Source organism: Micromesistius poutassou, assembly GCF_964030765.1.
Source record: "Micromesistius poutassou genome assembly, chromosome: 2".
Classification (NCBI taxonomy): domain Eukaryota; kingdom Metazoa; phylum Chordata; class Actinopteri; order Gadiformes; family Gadidae; genus Micromesistius; species Micromesistius poutassou.
The window spans coordinates 3876470-3895609 of NC_140272.1; the positions used below are offsets into that span (position 1 = coordinate 3876470).

At 48.8% G+C, this 19140-nt stretch overlaps 1 protein-coding gene across 1 annotated transcript in view; it reads left to right on the forward strand.

Annotated features, from left to right (window-relative positions):
• The window catches only part of chd5 (chromodomain helicase DNA binding protein 5), a gene marked incomplete at both ends in the record, with an annotated part of 54690 nt that overhangs the window by 25483 nt on the left and 10067 nt on the right, over window positions 1-19140 (forward strand). Inside the window, 15 exon segments of the mRNA XM_084464655.1 lie at window positions 241-441; window positions 871-1008; window positions 1733-1854; window positions 3264-3437; window positions 3948-4089; window positions 4414-4545; window positions 6243-6360; window positions 8559-8683; window positions 9028-9288; window positions 9876-10067; window positions 11072-11246; window positions 13523-13609; window positions 13712-13800; window positions 15920-16053; window positions 17825-17969. Coding sequence (XP_084320781.1) covers window positions 241-441; window positions 871-1008; window positions 1733-1854; window positions 3264-3437; window positions 3948-4089; window positions 4414-4545; window positions 6243-6360; window positions 8559-8683; window positions 9028-9288; window positions 9876-10067; window positions 11072-11246; window positions 13523-13609; window positions 13712-13800; window positions 15920-16053; window positions 17825-17969 — 2235 coding nt within the window.

Sequence of the window (19140 nt, forward strand, 5' to 3'; positions counted from 1 at the left end):
CCCTCACCCCCTCTCTCTCTCCCTTTTTTCCCCTCTCTCTCCCTCTCTCTCTCCCTTTTTTCCCATCTCCCTCTCTCTCTCAACCTTTCTCCCCTCTCCCTCCCTCTCTCTCTCTCTCTCTCTCTCTCTCTCTCTCTCTCTCTCTCCCTCTCCCTCTCCCGCTCTCTATCGCTTTCCCTCCCCCCACCCCCCCCCCCCCCCCCTCTCTCTCTCTCTCTCTCTCTCTCTCTCTCTCTCCAGGGCCACTCTAAGGGCCCCTTCCTGGTGAGCGCTCCTCTCTCCACCATCATCAACTGGGAGCGGGAGTTTGAGCTGTGGGCGCCCGACTTCTACGTGGTGACGTACACGGGCGACAAGGACAGCCGCGCCGTCATCAGGGAGAACGAGTTCACCTTCGAGGACAGCACCGCCAAGACCGGCCGCAAGGTGTTCCGCATGAAGGTAGGGGAGAGAGAGAGAGAGAGAGAGAGAGAGAGAGAGAGAGAGAGAGAGAGAGAGAGAGAGAGAGAGAGAGAGAGAGAGAGAGAGAGAGAGAGAGAGAGAGAGAGAGAGCGCTCGTACTGAACGCTCTCGCTCTGAACGCCCACCAGGATACTGGAGGTCAGTGTCAGAGCATCTATAGAGCACTTTTCTTTTTTCTTTTTTCTTTTTCTTTTTCTTGAGAAGACACAGAAGTATTCAATTACAAGCGTTTCCTATTTTTCTCTTTTGTTGAGCAAGAGTTACCCCAGGCCCCGGCGTGTGGTTGTAGTACTTTTCTAACCAGTGGCTGCTCAAAGCCCTTTAAAATGATTGCCCCGTTCACCCATTCATACAAATTCACACACACACAACGGATATCTTCTCTATTTTCTCTCCGTGGCTTCGCAGAAAGACACGCCCATCAAGTTCCACGTGCTGCTCACCTCCTACGAGCTGATCACCATCGATCAGGCCGTTCTGGGCTCCATTAACTGGGCCTGCTTAGTGGTGGACGAGGCCCACAGGCTGAAGAATAACCAGTCCAAGGTGAGCCTCTGGATCACACTGGAATCAATGTCTCCCTTTGTGCTTGATGTCATTCCTTCTGTTAGGTATGCCAGGTGTGTATCTAGCATTTAAATCCTTCGAGATTAGGTTAGACATAGCTCAGTATAATTAAATAAATTGTCAGTGAGCGGCATCACATTGATCATGGCTGATTTAGAGTATTAAATATCACATTTACATTTACATTTAGGGCATTTAGCAGACACTTTTATCCAAAGTGACTTACAGTACATTGGTCAGAAGAAAGAGAAACAACAATATATCTCTTTCGGTAAAGTAAGGATATTGATAGAACCAAGTGCCAAGCAAGGACGTACAACAAACAATAAGTGTGTACATTAAGTGCCAGGACGTACACCATACAATAAGTGTGTACATTAAGTGCCAGGACATACACCATACAATAAGTGTGTACATTAAGTGCCAGGACGTACACCATACAATAAGTGTGTACATTAAGTGCCAGGACGTACACCATACAATAAGTGTGTACATTAAGTGCCAGGACGTACACCATACAATAAGTGCGTACATTAAGTGCCAGGGGTAAAGTTTTAGAGGGAAAATAAAAAGTCCAGTGTCGATATCTAATTCTGTTTGGCCCAATCCTAGTTTGTATGAATGTACAATCTGTATTTCCGGCTGTACTAGTGAAGCCTTTGTTTCCTTGCCGTGTGTCCATCCTTTGTCCGATGTGTTCCAGTTCTTCAGGATACTCAACGGCTACAAGATCTACTACAAGCTGCTGCTGACCGGGACACCGCTGCAGAACAACCTGGAGGAGCTCTTTCACCTGCTCAACTTCCTCACGCCAGAGCGCTTTAAGTAAGACCCCCTCCCTCCCCTCCCCACTCCCTCCCCCTTCCGCCCCCCTCCCTCCCCCCTCCATCCTCTCCCCCCTCCATCCCCTCTCCCTCTCTCTCCCCCTCCCTCCTCCCTCCCCCAATTTCTCTCTATCCTTCTTCTCTCTATCCTCTCCTCCCTCCCTCTATCCTTCTCTCCCTCCCTATATCCTTCTCTCCTTCCTCCCTCTATCATTTTCTCCTCTCTACTCTTCTCTCCCTCTCTCTATCCTTCTCTCCCTCCCTCTCTCCTCCCCCCCCTCACCTGTCTATCTTTGACCTCCAGTTATCAGCTCTACCTCAGTCAGCGTAACTATGATCAAGATTTCATTTCCACAATGTAGCAGAGGTAGAAACCGTCCAATCAGAGTCCTGGTAATTATCAGTTAGTTATCCATGCAGTTATGCTAATTATCAACACGCCATCGTTAGAGTGAGAGATATCAGTGAGCGGAAAACAGGAAGACCTTCACATTCCGGACCTGGATTCTGAACACAATAGCAGGAAAAATCCTCCATTCCTCCCCTCTCCGTGTCCTCCCTCCACTCCCCATACGTCTGTCCCAGGGGCCCGGCTGTTAACCCCAATGATGGGCCCCAGCAGAGGGGCCACCGGTGGGCTGCCCTGCCTGGGAGGGTTCACCGCTCAGGGGAAAGCCTCAGTGATTTCACTGCAGGATCCGTCATAATGGCAATCCTCTGTAGTGGGCCTCAGCCCTCCAGGCTAACGCTGGCTATCATAACACTGGCTAGGCTAACACTGGCTAGCTTACCACTTGTTTAGAAAACGTTTGTTATGAGAACACTTGTCAGGCTTGTTTTCTCCTTAACACCCCATTGTTTGTTTCATTGTTTCTATAATTTGTGAGACTAACACTGGTTGAGCTAACACTGTTACCGGGTAAATTCTCCCTGTGTTTCTAGGTAACACGTTTTTCTTTAGTCTTTCTCGTTAGACTAAAGAATTTTTTTTTTCTTACGATCAACCCTCACGGAGCCCTCCCACTGTCCCCACCCGGCCCTCTAAGCTGCACTAGTTCACCATACACACTGGGTTGCAAGGCAGCTTAGAGGGGACACAACACTACTATTTATTTTTTTAATAAATAAAAAAGGCTTCAAAGTCTCTCCTGCTTACTAACTGGGAGTGGCTCAATGTTACAAATTGCGACTTTGATTACTTTCAAGAGTATTTTTTATTTACGACTTATAACTTACATATTTATCAAAGCTGCCATCAGCAATTCTTGATTCAATTGTGTTTCGAATGATTGCAATAATTACTGACTGCAGCTTTAACTCAATACATTGCCAATCAGATGCAATTAGCAATTAGACGAGCGTCTCCTATTGGTCGGTACGATGATCTGTGTGTTCTCCATCGATCCACAGCAACCTGGAGGGCTTCCTGGAGGAGTTTGCGGACATCTCCAAGGAGGACCAGATCAAGAAGCTCCACGACCTCCTGGGGCCCCACATGCTGCGCCGGCTGAAGGCCGACGTCTTCAAGAACATGCCCTCCAAGACGGAGCTCATCGTCCGCGTGGAGCTCAGCCCCATGCAGAAGTAAGAGGACTGATCACATGGGCTCTGTGTGACCGTCCACAGCCTCTAGGGTGGATAACTATAACTCATCTACAAACGACATCATAACTACAAAATAATGACACAAATAACCTGCTTATCCCTGGTAGTCTGGGTCAGACATTGTCAGGCTTTAGGTTTGATCCCCAATGCCTCTCCTTGCATTATCCTTATATTATTATATTATATAATGACCCCTTCCTGACTGTACTCACCATAGTTGGCTTTGAAGAGTCTTGAAAATACTCAAAGGGGTTCTTGTGAAACGGGATATAAGTCATTATATGTTGTGCAGTTCAGGCATTTGTTCCTCAAACTCTGGCTTTGAATGCAAGCTGATCCCTCATAACTCCTGAGATTGTGTGTTGGTTTGTGCCACAGTTGTAAAATGGCTACTTATGGCACTTATTTGGGTAATACGAAAACAGACTGTGTCTCTCATAACTCGACTCATACTACTTCCTGTCCCTCCCTAATCCCCTCACCTCACAGGAAGTACTATAAGTTCATCTTGACACGGAACTTTGAGGCGCTGAACTCAAAGGGCGGAGGGAACCAGGTGTCCCTGCTCAACATCATGATGGACCTCAAGAAGTGTTGCAACCACCCCTACCTGTTCCCTGTGGCGTCCATGGTGAGACACACACACACACGCACGCACGCACGCACGCATGCAAGCATGCACGCATGCAAGCATGCACGCATGCACGCATGCACGCACCTAACCCCCACCTGTATCCACAATGATGGTTCACCATAAGTCTGTCAGGAGAAAAGAAAGCTTCAAACCCCCAACAGAATCCACACTGACACCCATCCACAAAGCCACCTCACAGTGAGGCTGAGGCCATCCCAGTAGTACCAGCGTACAGGTGGCTTAAGACACCTTCACCGTAAGAAGCCACCAGGTGGCGACGGAGGAGGAGGAAGCTCAAGCTTGCACTTCCTGTCCCTGCAGGAAGCGCCGGTGACGGCCAGCGGCTCGTACGACGGGAACCAGCTGGTGAAGTCCTCGGGGAAGCTCACGCTCATGCAGAAGATGATGAGGAAGCTGAAGGACCAGGGCCACCGCGTGCTCATCTTCTCCCAGGTACCGCCTCCGCCAGCCGCCAGAGTCAGACAGGAGTGAGCTGTCACGTGTCACTCTCCACCAGGAGAGTCAGACAGGAGTGAGCTGTCACGTGTCACTCTCCACCAGGAGAGTCAGACAGGAGTGAGCTGTCACGTGTCACTCTCCACCAGGAGAGACAGACAGGAGTGAGCTGTCACGTGTCACTCTCCACCAGGAGAGTCAGACAGGAGTGAGCTGTCACGTGTCACTCTCCACCAGGAGAGACAGACATGACAGCCACTACGTCTGAGTACTGGATGTTATCGGGGGGCTGCTGGTGTGGGGGCCGGGGTCATAGCGATGTTCCCATACCATTTTTTCCTTCTCGATACCGATACCAAAAAGTAAAGTAAACAATATACAAAGTTAATAAGGTGCAAAGTCAAACCGGGAAAAGTGATTCCGGAAATGATTTTGTTAGAGGACCAATCACAGCCCTTGCCGTCTCCGTCCGTCTCCATTGCCTCGACGGATAGTTAAAAAATACTGGATGCGCACGTAGAGCTACGGAGAGGGTCTCCGACAGGGTCTCAGTCGACTGAGAGGGCTCTCAGTGTCTGCGTACAGCACATTACGGTGTAGTATAAATCCACCTTTACGGAGACAGCGATGTATAGTCGGTTCTCAAAGGGACCAGGTTTGATCCCCAATGCCCACATCCAACCTGTAGGCAGGGTGGCTGCAGAAGAGGCCCTGACCCCCAACATGTCCACTAGAGACATGTAGGTGGTGTATAATTAAGCAATAGTTCACGACAGGCTGTGGTATACGGTCATTATACCACAGTTAAGGGGCGTTGTCCGTCCCGACGCGCAGCGGAGGGACTGCGACCCCCTTAACTGTGGTATAATGGGAACTAATCAGATCGCTTGATTCAAGCCACCCGTTTTATAACTCTGTTTATAAAATGGGTGGCTTAAATCAAGCGATCTGATTGGTTTCTAACTGTTGTATAATGAGCGTATACATACAGCTATGACGCCCATTCAGTTTACAGAGTTCCGTATCACTCCACGCCTAACTTGAACTGTTGTTTATTTATATATAAAAGCAATAGCATAGTTCACTGAAGCCTAAAAATATGTTGATTGATAAAGAGGGTGGAAATGTTGTAAAGCAATAGGCACACGGTGAGTGAACTGCTCGATAGTAGGCTAAATTGCCAGCGAACCAAGCCACCATCTCTAGCCTTCCCTCTGAAGGACCCTACAGTGTGTTGCATAGCAACCGCCGCGCACTTTGCAGGCAGCCAGGAGAGACTACTTTTTTGTATTCGTTAAAAAAAAGCTTTTATGATGTTCTTGTTTTTTCAAAATTTAGGGTGTCTATGACTTTCATTTCGCCATACTTACATAACCGTTTTATAAAAGCAATAGATCACTTCAGTCAGTGGTATGTGCTCATTATACCACAGTTAAGGGGGTCGTCGTCCCTCCGCTGCGCGTCGGGATGGACAACGCCCCTTAACTGTGGTATAATGAGAACATTCCACAGTCATGATCTATTGCTTAAGTATAACAGAGACTTTACACTCAGTCACCAAATAGCAACAATTAAAACCATAAACAAAACTAAAACACAAAAACACAACAACACCGCCAACGCCACACACCGAGTGTCCCAGCACCGTAGTGTACCACGTGGTTACCATAGTGACGGTGGCGTCCCTGTGTCAGATGACCAAGATGCTGGACCTGCTGGAGGACTTCCTGGAATACGAGGGCTACAAGTACGAGCGCATCGACGGCGGCATCACCGGCGGGCTGCGGCAGGAGGCCATCGACCGCTTCAACGGTGAGCCCCTCCCCCTGCACCTCCCCCTGCCCCTCCCCCTGCACCTCCTCCTCCCCCTGCCTCAGGCTGGCTGGCTGTGTGTGTGTGTGTGTGTTGATGTGTTGGGGGTGTGTGTGTGTGTTTGTGCATGCTAATCAGATCTCAATTTAGCACATGCACATGCACATGTTGTGAGAAAGGCAAGATTTTCACTTGAAGAATGTCAGAAGTTAAGTCTATCAGAGTAGTTGCCGGACGGCTATCCAGAGCTATCCTCTAGCTTTTGCCTTGCTTGCTGATAAGCTTGGTGATTTTTTCTCTCTCTCAGTTGTTTCGTTAAGCCCAGTTCAGACCAAAGATTCGCGACGCAACGACTTGCAACGAGACGGTTTTAGAACGTCGCAGGGGAAAAGTTGCAGCAGTGTGAACTGGTCGTCGCAAGTCGTCGCAAGGCGTCGCAAGGCGTTGCAAGGAGTCGCCAAAGATTGAACATGTCAAATCGCCAGGTCCAGTTTTAGAACGCAACGATGTGGCTATTTCTCTTCAGCCAATCAGGACACAGCACAGAACAATTTAGGCGTATTAAATAGGCCTACAAGTTGGAGATGCTAACGGTATTATCTTTGGTTCCAGAACAACGATTGTAGATAACGTTAGGCTTGAGCTGATTCATTGACATTATTTTAACGGGACTACCGTTACCGTTACACGTTAGCCGTTGTTATGGTTACATGCTGCCAGTCCGACATGTTCCCATTCCAACAGTCCTGTGCGCGTATGCAAATTAGCCATGTGCGCCAAACAGAAGAAGGGCCCTATCTTGCGCCCGGCACAATTGACTTTCTACACCGACGCATGTGTCGTTGCTAGTTTGCACCCGGCGCAAAGCTGATCTTTCCCCGCAGCAACCAGGCACCACTACACTTGCATGTTAAATATTATGATGTCAAAGATTATTCATACGTGTGAAACTGCATAGAAATAGCGTGTGGATTGTGGAAACATTTTTTTTCCATAGGGCTGCATGAATGAACATGAATGAAGTTTAGTAGGCTATGCCATGTGTTAAAATAATAATAATAATAACAATAATACATTCGAGCAAAGTATATTCCAGGCTTCCAAAACAAAATCTAGTTTTAGGGTAAATGATTGGTTAAATGATTTGGGAAAGAACAGCTGATACAGTGGTAAGTTGTAGGCCTACTTTTAAATCAATGCATCTGCAAATACCGTACAGCAAACACATATGTTTTTGACAACGACATCGTGTACAAGCCCATTACTTTTAGGATTGATGAGTATTTGATCGTGAGAAAACATAGTTTTACCGCGAGTGAGTGTTTAAAAGAATGAATGAATGCGGGTGATGCTTGGTGCGCGTGTGTGTGCGCGCCCATCTGTCTAAACACACGCAAATTAAACACGTAAGTGTATGAGAAGGACATCGAGTCAGTCGACCTGCGATAAGCAGCTGATTCTGAACGAACTCGAGATGGACGTGTTCTAACGCATTTTTAATCAATGAAATGTTAACACAACAGTATATATCTGACCATTTAATTTTCGAAATTTTAGGTGAAGCCAAGCTTCCCTTGCAGTCGAGAAGTCGCCACTACGAAAGAATGCAATGTATCCAACTAGCGGGATCTAAACAAATTAAGCTCCAGCGAATTACTACAAAAATTACTACAAAATAAAACAAATCGCAAACCTAAGTTAGGTTACTTTTTAGCAGGATAGAAGTGATGCTGATGCGGCTCTCAGCTGTGCCAGAGCGTTCACAGTTGCTAGGGAGACCACCTACCGTCGCCGCCCGGTGCAGGAGTTGCAAGTTGCAAGCAGTTGCGTCGCGAATCTTTGGTCTGAACTGGGCTTTAGGATGCGTAGCTCTCGTCAACGATGTCCTCTAGACGCTAAGATGAGCCCGCTAGAAAGACGTTGTTTTACTCTGCTGTCCTCTACCCCCAGCGCCTTGCCGGGGTCCACAGAGCCTAGCTGGACAGATAGCAATGTTAAAAACGGGGCCCCACCATGTTGCCAAAAGACTTTTTCTTAAAAAGTTTACAATTTTGCTTAATTGAAGTGATAGTTGTGATCATGATTTTTTTCTTATATTGCCTGATTTTTTGTGTAGCTGTAGAAGCACTGGAAAGTGTGTGTGTGTGTGTGTCTATGTGTGTGTGTGTGTGTTTATTAACCGTGTGGTTCCTCCTCAGCTCCGGGTGCTCAGCAGTTCTGCTTCCTGCTGTCCACGCGTGCGGGCGGCCTGGGAATCAACCTGGCAACCGCAGACACCGTCATCATCTACGACTCTGACTGGAACCCCCACAACGACATACAGGTACACACACACACACACACACACACATGCACGCACGCATGCATGCACACACACACACACACACACACACACACACACACTAATCTGATCCTCCCTTCTCTCTCTCTCTGTCTTTCTCTCTCTCTCTATCTCTCCCCTCTCTCTCTCCCTCTCTCTCTCTCTCTCCCCTCTATCTCTCTCACTTTTATCTCTCTCTCTCTCCCTACCCTACCCTCTCTCGCTCTCTCTCCCTCTCTCTCTCTCTCTCTCTCTCAATCCCTCCCCCCTCGCTCTCTCTATCTCTCTCTCTCTCCCCTCTATCTCTCCCCCCCCCCTCTCTCTCTCTCCCCCCCCCCCCCCCCCAGGCGTTCAGCCGGGCCCACCGCATCGGGCAGAACAGGAAGGTGATGATCTACCGGTTCGTGACGCGTGCCAGCGTGGAGGAGCGCATCACGCAGGTGGCCAAGAGGAAGATGATGCTGACCCACCTGGTGGTGCGGCCCGGCCTGGGCTCCAAGACCGGCTCCATGTCCAAGCAGGAGCTGGACGACATCCTCAAGTTCGGGACGGAGGAGCTGTTCAAGGACGAGATGGAGGCGGCGCGCGCCATGGGCATGATCAAAGGTGTGTGGTCTGTCCGTGACTCTGTCCGTGTTTGTCACTTAAGTCTTGTTTTTAACTTCTGCCTGTGAGTCAAGTCATGTTTTTTTTTGTTCTGCCATTGCCTTAAGTCCTGTTTTTCAAGTTCTGTCTCTAACTTAAGTCATGCTTTTTAAGTTCTGTCTGAAACTTAGGTCATGTTTTTCTATGCTGTCTTTGACTTAAGTCATCTTTTTAAGTTTTGTACAAAAATTTAATTGAAATTAATTGAAATATTCCAAATATATATTTTGTTGTCACACTAGTGCAAGCAGTTTGTTGTCATTTGAAATGACCAGGATTCACCAGCAGGGTGGTCCAGCGGCTTAGTTCAGCGTGAGGTCTGTGTTGAGGTGTGTGTTGGTGTGTGTGTTGAGGTGTGTGTCGCTGTGTGTCGGAGGTGTGTCGGAGGTGTGTGCCTGAGGTGTGTGTCTGAGGTGTGTGTCTGAGTGTGTGTGTCACTGTGTGTCTGAGGTCTGTGTCTAAGGTATGTGTCTGAGGTGTGTGTCTGAGTGTGTGTGTCGCTGTGTGTCTGAGGTGTGTGTCTGAGTGTGTGTGTCGCTGTGGGTCTGAGGTGTGTCTTGCGTCGCCAGGGGAGCTGAAGGAGTGCGACGAGGGCAGTGTGATCCACTACGACGACAACGCCATCTCCAAGCTGCTGGACCGCAGCCAGGACAACACAGAGGACACGGACATCCAGAACATGAACGAGTACCTGAGCTCCTTCAAGGTGGCCAAGTACGTGGTGAAGGAGGAGGACGGAGAGGTGAGCCTGCTCTGGGTTGGCCAGTGAGTTAGTCAGAGAGTGAGATAGTTAGTTGGTTGGTTGGTTAGTTGATAACTAAGGTGAGGCTGCTCTGGGTTAGTTAGTGAGTTAGTTAGTTAGTTAGTTAGTTAGTTGGTTGGTTAGTTAGCTGATAACTAAGGGAAGTCCTTCGATGTTGCCCAGTATGTGGTACCTGAGAAGGACAGGAGGTGAGACTTGGTTTGGTTAAGTTAGTAAGTTAGTTAGCTACTAGTAGTAGTGACAAGGTGCATAAGTATTTCTGTGTATTTATAGTATATATGCTCTCTTTATCACTGTGTGTGTGTGTGTGGTTGTGGGTGTTTGTCTGTTTGCCTCTGTGTGTCTCTGTGTGTTATGATGTGTGTGTGCTTGTGTGTTTTACATGTGTGTTTCAGTGTGTGTGACGTGTCTCTGTGCTTTTCAGTGTGTATTAAGTGTGTGTGTCTCTGTGTGTTTCAGTGTGTATTAAGTGCGTGTGTTTGAGTGTGTATTAAGTGTGATTTCAGTGTGTATGTGTCTGTATTAAGTGTGTGTGTCTCTGTGTGTTTCAGTGTGTATTAAGTGTGTGTGTGTTTCAGTGTGTATTAAGTGTGTGTGTCTCTGTGTGTTTTAGTGTGTATTAAATGTGTGTGTTTCAGTGTGTATTAAGTGTGTGTGTCTCTGTGTGTTTCAGTGTGTATTAAATGTGTGTGTTTGAGTGTGTATTAAGTGTGATTTCAGTGTGTATGTGTCTGTATTAAGTGTGTGTGTCTCTGTGTGTTTCAGTGTGTATTAAGTGTGTGTGTTTCAGTGTGTATTAAGTGTGTGTGTTTCAGTGTGTATTAAGTGTGATTTCAGTGTGTATGTGTCTGTATTAAGTGTGTGTGTCTCTGTGTGTTTCAGTGTGTATTAAGTGTGTGTGTGTTTCAGTGTGTATTAAGTGTGATTTCAGTGTGTATGTGTCTCACTGCTGTGTCCCCCCCCCCCCCCCCCCCCCCCCTCAGGAGGAGCCCCAGCGGGAGATCATCAAGCAGGAGGAGAACGTGGACCCGGACTACTGGGAGAAGCTCCTGCGGCACCACTACGAACAGCAGCAGGAGGACCTGGCCCGCAACCTGGGCAAGGGCAAGAGGATCCGCAAGCAGGTCAACTACAACGACGCCACGCAGGAGGACCAAGGTCAGCAGCCCAGAGACACACCCCCCTCACACGCTGGGTCACCGCCCCTCACGCCCTGGGTCACCTCCCAGAGACACACCCCCCTCACACGCTGGGTCACCGCCCCTCACGCCCTGGGTCACCTCCCAGAGACACACCCCCCTCACACGCTGGGTCACCGCCCCTCACACCCTGGGTCACCTCCCAGAGACACAGCCCTCACACTGGGTCACCGCCCCTCACGCCCTGGGTCACCTCCCAGAGACACAGCCCTCACACTGGGTCACCGCCCCTCACGCCCTGGGTCACCTCCCAGAGACACACCCCCCTCACACACTGGGTCACCGCCCCTCACACCCTGGGTCACCTCCCAGAGACACAGCCCTCACACTGGGTCACCGCCCCTCACGCCCTGGGTCACCTCCCAGAGACACAGCCCTCACACCCCTGAGACACACCCCCCTCACATGCTGGGTCACCACCCCTCACGCCCTGGGTCACCTCCCAGAGACACAGCCCTCACACTGGGTCACCACCCCTCACACCCTGGGTCACCTCCCAGAGACACAGCCCTCACACTGGGTCACCACCCCTCACATACTGGATCCACACCCCTCACACTGGGTCACTTCCCCCGAGACACACCTTCACACCCTGGGTCAGCCCCCTCACAACCTGGGTCACCTCCCAGAGATACACACCCCTCACAACCTGGGTCACCTCCCAGAGATACACACCCCTCACAACCTGGGTCACCTCCCAGAGATACACACCCCTCACAACCTGGGTCACCTCCCAGAGATACACACCCCTCACAACCTGGGTCACCTCCCAGAGATACACACCCCTCACAACCTGGGTCACCTCCCAGAGATACACACCCCTCACAACCTGGGTCACCTCCCAGAGATACACACCCCTCACAACCTGGGTCACCTCCCAGAGATACACACCCCTCACACTGGATTCACCCCCTCACACACTGGATTCACCCCCCTCACACACTAGGTATACTCCCCTCACACTAGATACACTCCTATAATACACCACCCACACTGGATACACTCCCAGAATACACACCCCTCACACCAGATACACTCCCAGAACACACATCCCTCACACCAGATACACTCCCAGAACACACACCCCTCACACCAGATACACTCCCAGAACACACACCCCTCACACCAGATACACTCCCAGAACACACACCCCTCACACCAGATACACTCCCAGAACACACAGCCCTCACACAGGCTTCCCTCCAAGGATGCACTCCACACGTTGCGTTCCATTCCGGTGGGGTTAGTGTAAACTTGAGGTTATTATACGAGTCCCTGACACTGAATCCTCATCTTCACAAGTAATTTAATCTGGTGTAGAGTTTCATAGGAGTTCTTTGTCTATACTTACGGTCTTGTAGTGTTGGGGCTCTTGCCTTTAAAATGACAACACCAAGGGCTCGGTTTCAATCCGCCTTGTGAACCATTGTTCCAGATCACATTATTCACTAATAATATAATGATATGACATGGTGATGTGATAAAACATACCATGACTAGTGATGCAGAGAGTCTTTCATTCAAAATTAGGAAACACTAGACAAAATTGTTAAGATGGGGATGGGAATATATTGATTCACAATCCGTAGAACCCCAGAATAATCCAACAAGGTTTTTACATCAAACTGATTTAGGGTTTCAAGTTTCTCCCAGTAGAAGCACATATTTGTGTGAGAGTGTGCTAGAGACAAACCCTCTGAATCCCAGGGTCAGTCTGGGTACTCTCTGCCCGGTACGAGCGGTTGACACTCTCCAAGAGTGTCTGAGGACCCGAGTGAGGACAGAGTGAGGGCCATAGAGCTATAATAAAGTAGAGCGAGTGAAAAACACCATGTGTGCCTTCTGGGAGCACAGACCGTTTTAATTTGCAAAACCTAAATACACATGATACAATCCACAATGTATATCAAAGCATGTGTGCATGCAGAACCTTGGCAGAACTTTTGGCAAAGACTTGGCCTCAAACACAAAATGTTCTCTCCCCACTCCCCCCAGAAAGCCAATTTTGAGCCAATTGAATGGAAAGTGGGTGGTGTTAAAACAAAATGCCCACGCTCTCTATCGTCTTTAATCTGTCCCAATAGCGTGATGCTGGTAAGGCTAGCCATAGCTATAGCTTAAAGTCCTATACCGGTAATAGCAGTAGTCATAGCGTCCTGCAGTGCCCTGGCGCCCCCCAGTGGCCATCTGCAGGAGTGAATGCACTGTACTGTTTCTTTCTGATGTGTGGCTCAGAGTGGCAGGATGATCTTTCAGACAATCAATCCGAGTACTCCGTGGGGTCCGAAGACGAGGACGAAGACTTCGAGGAGAGACCTGAAGGTAAGACGTCTTGCGCAGCTTAGCTCCATGGTGGCATGGTAAACGCCCCCTCGCGGGCCCCCCCCCTCTCACCCCCCCCGCTGTGTATGTTGATCTGCGCAGGAGGACGCCGGCACTCCCGCCGCCAGCTGAGAGGGGAGAAGGACAAGCCCCTGCCCCCCCTGCTGGCCCGCGTCGGGGGCAGCATCGAGGTGAGGACCCCTGGAAGGCCCCGATGGCCTGCTCTGTATAGGGCCTCATGTTTAGGACGGGAGGAAGGACCATGTAGGGACTTATGGGAGGAGGGACCATATAGGGACTTATGGGAGGAAGGACCATGTAGGGACTTATGGTAGGAAGGGCCATGTAGGGACTTATGGGAGGAAGGACCATGTAGGGACTTATGGGAGGAAGGACCATGTAGGGACTTATGTTTAGGACGGGAGGAAGGACCATGTAGGGACTTATGGGAGGAAGGACCATGTAGGGACTTATGGGAGGAAGGACCATGTAGGGACTTATGTTTAGGACGGGAGGAAGGACCATGTAGGGACTTATGGGAGGAGGGACCATATAGGGATTTATGGGAGGAAGGACCATGTAGGGACTTAAGGGAGGAAGGACCAGGTAGGGACTTATGGGAGGAAGGACCATGTAGGGACTTATGGGAGGAAGGACCATGTAGGGACTTATGGGAGGAAGGACCATGTAGGGACTTATGGGAGGAAGGACCATGTAGGGACTTATGGGAGGAAGGACCATGTAGGGACTTATGGGAGGAAGGACCATTTAGGGACTTATGGGAGGAAGGACCATGTAGGGACTTATGGGAGGAAGGACCATGTAGGGACTTATGGGAGGAAGGACCATTTAGGGACTTATGGGAGGAGGGACCATATAGGGACTTATGGGAGGAAGGACCATGTAGGGACTTATGTTTAGGACGGGAGGAAGGACCATGTAGGGACTTATGGGAGGAAGGACCATATAGGGACTTATGTTTAGGACGGGAGGAAGGACCATGTAGGGACTTATGTTTAGGACGGGAGGAAGGACCATGTAGGGACTTATGGGAGGAAGGACCATATAGGGACTTATGGGAGGAGGGACCATGTAGGGACTTATGGGAGGAAGGGCCATGTAGGGACTTATGGGAGGAAGGGCCATGTAGGGACTTATGGGAGGAAGGACCATGTAGGGCAGGGTTCCCCAATTAGTTTTGCCAGAGGGCCAAATTTGGTCAAGCATGCCACGCCAAGGGCCGAGATATCGTTACATTTTTTAAATTCGCCATTTTTATGTGCACATTTTGCTTTAATTATCATCACTATAATTATTAGTAGTAGTTGAAAATACCCTGTGTTAGGAGTCACACAATAATGCTCTCTTGAAACAAAATTTGTCCAAAACCTACCATTAATTTATTAAAATGCTGCTGGAACATCAGCAAACAAAAAGTCCAGCAAACAAACACGCACACAGTGCAGCAGCCCCAAACATAAAAACTTAAATAGCATCAGCACAGTGTGTCTTCAACAGGGCATTGGGCCTGGTGCCATCCATCCAGATCAGTGTGTGTTCACATCCACTCTCTTCCCCTCTCTATATGTCTCTCCCTCCCTCTCTAAGAGACACAGGAAGATTTTAGTTCGTTAGCTTTAAAATGTGATACCACAATATGTGACATTAGTTTAAACTTTTTAAATATGTGTAGCAAATAACATCAGTCTGTAAACAAAAAAAGCGCGGGCCGGACATTTGGCTCCTTTGGGCCGGATCTGGCCCGCGGGCCGCTAATTGGGGTTCACTGATGTAGGGACTTATGGGAGGAGGGACCATGTGCATACTAGGGACTACCTGTATGATAAAAGTGTCGTTTAAGTTACTGAATATGAAATGGGACAAGTAAAGTCATTTACCTGTAATGAGGCAGATTTCCATACGTCTGAGTTGTAATTTCAAAGTTGCAATTCAATTTGTAATGTTATTTAGGTGATTTATCGAGGTAAGACTCAAAACAAGAATCACATTGTACACCATCATCACCATCATCATCATAATCCTCTTCATCACCATCAGCCACATCATCCTCCTCTTCATCACTATCAGCACCATCATCATCATCACCATCGTCATCATCATCAGCACCATCATCACCATCATCATCATCATCCACCTCATCATCATCACCATCTTCCTCATCATCCTCATCATCACCATCATCATCTTCATCATTGTCATCCTCCTCCTCCTCCTCTCCCAGTGCTCCCATAGTGCTGTGTCTCCTGTTCCACTGGTCCTAGCGTGACTCTGCTCCTCCCTGTGGTCCAGGTGCTGGGCTTCAACGCCCGGCAGAGGAAGGCCTTCCTGAACGCCATCATGCGCTGGGGCATGCCCCCCCAGGACGCCTTCAACTCCCACTGGCTGGTGCGCGACCTGCGGGGGAAGAGCGAGCGGGAGTTCAGGTACTGGTTCTACTGGTGCTGTGTGGCAGGGGGCTGTAGTGGGGGCTAGAGCGGGAGTTCAGGTACTGGTTCTACTGGTTCTGCTGGTGCTGTGTGGCAGGGGGCTGTAGTGGGGGCTAGGGTGTTCTGTTTGACCCCCGGCCCAGTAGTACTGGGTCTGATTCCACCGGTATCCGTAGACTAACCTGTTGGCATTGTTACACTAAAGACACCTGCTGCTTAATGTCTGTACCTGCGTTCACTGTAGGTTTCTGATACACACGTCTGCTAAATGAGATAATAAGATGTGATGTGATAGATGTGATAATAAGTTAAGAATAAAATATAGTCAACAAACCTTTGACGATTTACCTTCTGAACTCTGTCTGGTTTTCCTTTTGGAATTTTGGTCTATTATAAATTGTATTCCTGTATGTAGCCTCACTCTACGTCACGTTGGATAAATCATCTGCTTAGTTTGACTTAATCTACCAATTAAATGTAAAGCTAATGTTGACTGTGCATCAGTGGAGGCTTCTCCAGTGAGGAGAGGGAGGAAGATCCTCCTTAACATTGTTGAGAATAAAAATTGTAGATTGCCCAGACTACTGTGATGAATTAATGCCCTTAAATATGACTACTTTAATGCCTTTGTATATGTAATGTTCGTTTCCCTGGGTAAAGGGATATTAGCACCCCATATCGCCTATTGAATATTACTTCGGGGAGGACGTTCCTCCCTCAGCCTCCATTGACTCCCATTAATTTCTCGGGAACTACTGGCGGCCGGTGGATAACATGGGGGTCAATGGGAGAGAGGAGGAAAGTCCTCCTCTGAGTGGGTGGGACTATATAAGGGATCTGAATCGTGTCAACGTCTATTCACTAATAGGCTGGAGCCCTGGCTGCCCTATGAACCAATAAGCAGGAGCCCTGGCTGTGGAGCAGCCCGGAGGGAGGGTTTATCCCCTCAGGTCTCTAGGCTACGAGAACCAACAAACCCGCTCGTATGCCTCATTTCCACCGTTGCACTACTGTTCGTTGCGGTACAGTGCGTCTCTGTTTGCTTATATTGGCGTTTCCACTGCCAAAAGTCAGCCGAAATAAACGCACTGAGTCTACCTATTTTCGGTACTCCACCGTTGGGTTACCAAGCCATCTGAAAGGGTGGCAAAAACATGGAGTTACACACGCTGTTATTCTGAAATCACTTTGAAAATATCCCGTTTGGTATGACCAGGTCACTGGTCATACCAAACATAGCCAAATTACAACCAATAGCTTCAGTCATTGAGGGCAAAAATAGGCCCAATGATGGCCCAGATTTTTTTATTTTGTTTTACAAATCAAGAGTAGGCCTGACTTGACGAATTGGCTTTGCATCCTTTCCTTCTGCCCTTGTAGTCCAAGACATGCTGCCCACCAGCTTTCAAAGTACAATGCTGCCACTGGTGGATTTGTATCAATTGTATTCACATAATTATCCCTCCCCGCTATTTTGTAGTTCACCAAAACATCCTGAAACAACTTGATTCTCACATAGTTATGCCACCATACGCCAGTAACAGTGCAAGCAGGCCAATGGCAACCAAGTGCGCAGTCCTTCCTCCCTCACTTCAAAAACCACCAGCCGCCACTGCTGTCCATATATACACCAGGACTCTTAAAGGTTCATTTCCACCTCTGTAAGACCCAGGTTCCCCCTGACTCCCTGTACCGGGTCACGTAGTTGCCGGCCGCCTCGGGACAGGTGCCCGGTCCGTCCTCCATGTTGTCTTCCTGTCCCCCTCAGGGCGTACGTGTCCCTGTTCATGAGACACCTGTGTGAGCCGGGGGCCGACGGCGCAGAGACCTTCGCCGACGGGGTCCCGCGCGAGGGCCTGTCCCGCCAGCACGTCCTCACGCGCATCGGAGTCATGTCGCTGGTCCGGAAGAAGGTCAGAGACGCACCGCATCTGTCCGGTGCTTTATCGACAAACTGGTGGAATCACGCTAACGGGCAGCGGAGGCTGAGGTTCTGTTGTTTTATTGACACGCTGTCGTGTTCTACTCTTGGTCAGGGTGGGCTGGTACCCCACTGCTCAGAATAGAAACGGCCTTTCACGCACTTGTTGTCCCTGGTGATGTTTTTATTGTTTTATTTAAGCGTATGCTTATTTATTTAAGCGTCTTTGAGTACTTAGAAAAGCTCTATCTAAATCGAATCTATTATTATTATTTATTGAAAAAGTTGCGAGTTGAAATTGTTTGGCAAAACTAAAATTGTCTTCAATATGGGATTTGTATTAATTTTCCTTCTGAATGTACAGTTCATAAGGGCTTATTGTGGTTTATATAGTCCAGAGATTATGAGTTCAATAAGTGATCGACAGGTCAGCTGATCGACAGGTCAGGAGGTCAACAGGTCAGCTGATCAACAGGTCAGTTGACTGACAGGTCAGCTGATTGACAGGTCATTCTCATCCGGCGACACTGGTTGAATTACAATTAATTGAGTCCCACAAACACTCGCAGTTTAATATGTATCATCCAACCCACTGACACTAACAGTAATGTATCATCTAACCCACTGACACTAACAGTTATGTGTCATCTATCCCACTCAGTACGTTTACATGCACAGCTTAATCCGATTAAAGCCATAGTTCGACTATGCTCCACAATTGGACAACTGCAATTGTCAGAGTATACATGGTGGTGAGTAAATCGATTCATTGGCCGAAGCATGTCATTCCCCGGTACGATAGGTGGTGCTGTGGCCATTGCAACTAGTGGTAATAGAGCCACCGGTTGACCTCTTTACGTCACCAGCAACAACAAACTCAGGCGCCTGCATTCGAGAAAGATGTTTTCAGTAGACAGCTGTCAGTTCACTTCGGGTCCATGGTCATATGCCGGTCGTATGCCGACTCCAGGAGGAGCTGGCCCTACGAGCGTCGGAGAAATGATATGGACCCGAAGTTAACTGACAGCTGTCTACTGAAAACATCGCTTTCTTCTCCATGTCGCGTTTCAATCTGGACTTCAGAGAGTCATAGCCAAAGTTCCTTTCCCCTAATTCCTTCTCACCATGGGCGTGATAACTCCCACTAGGAGTCTTTACTTGTT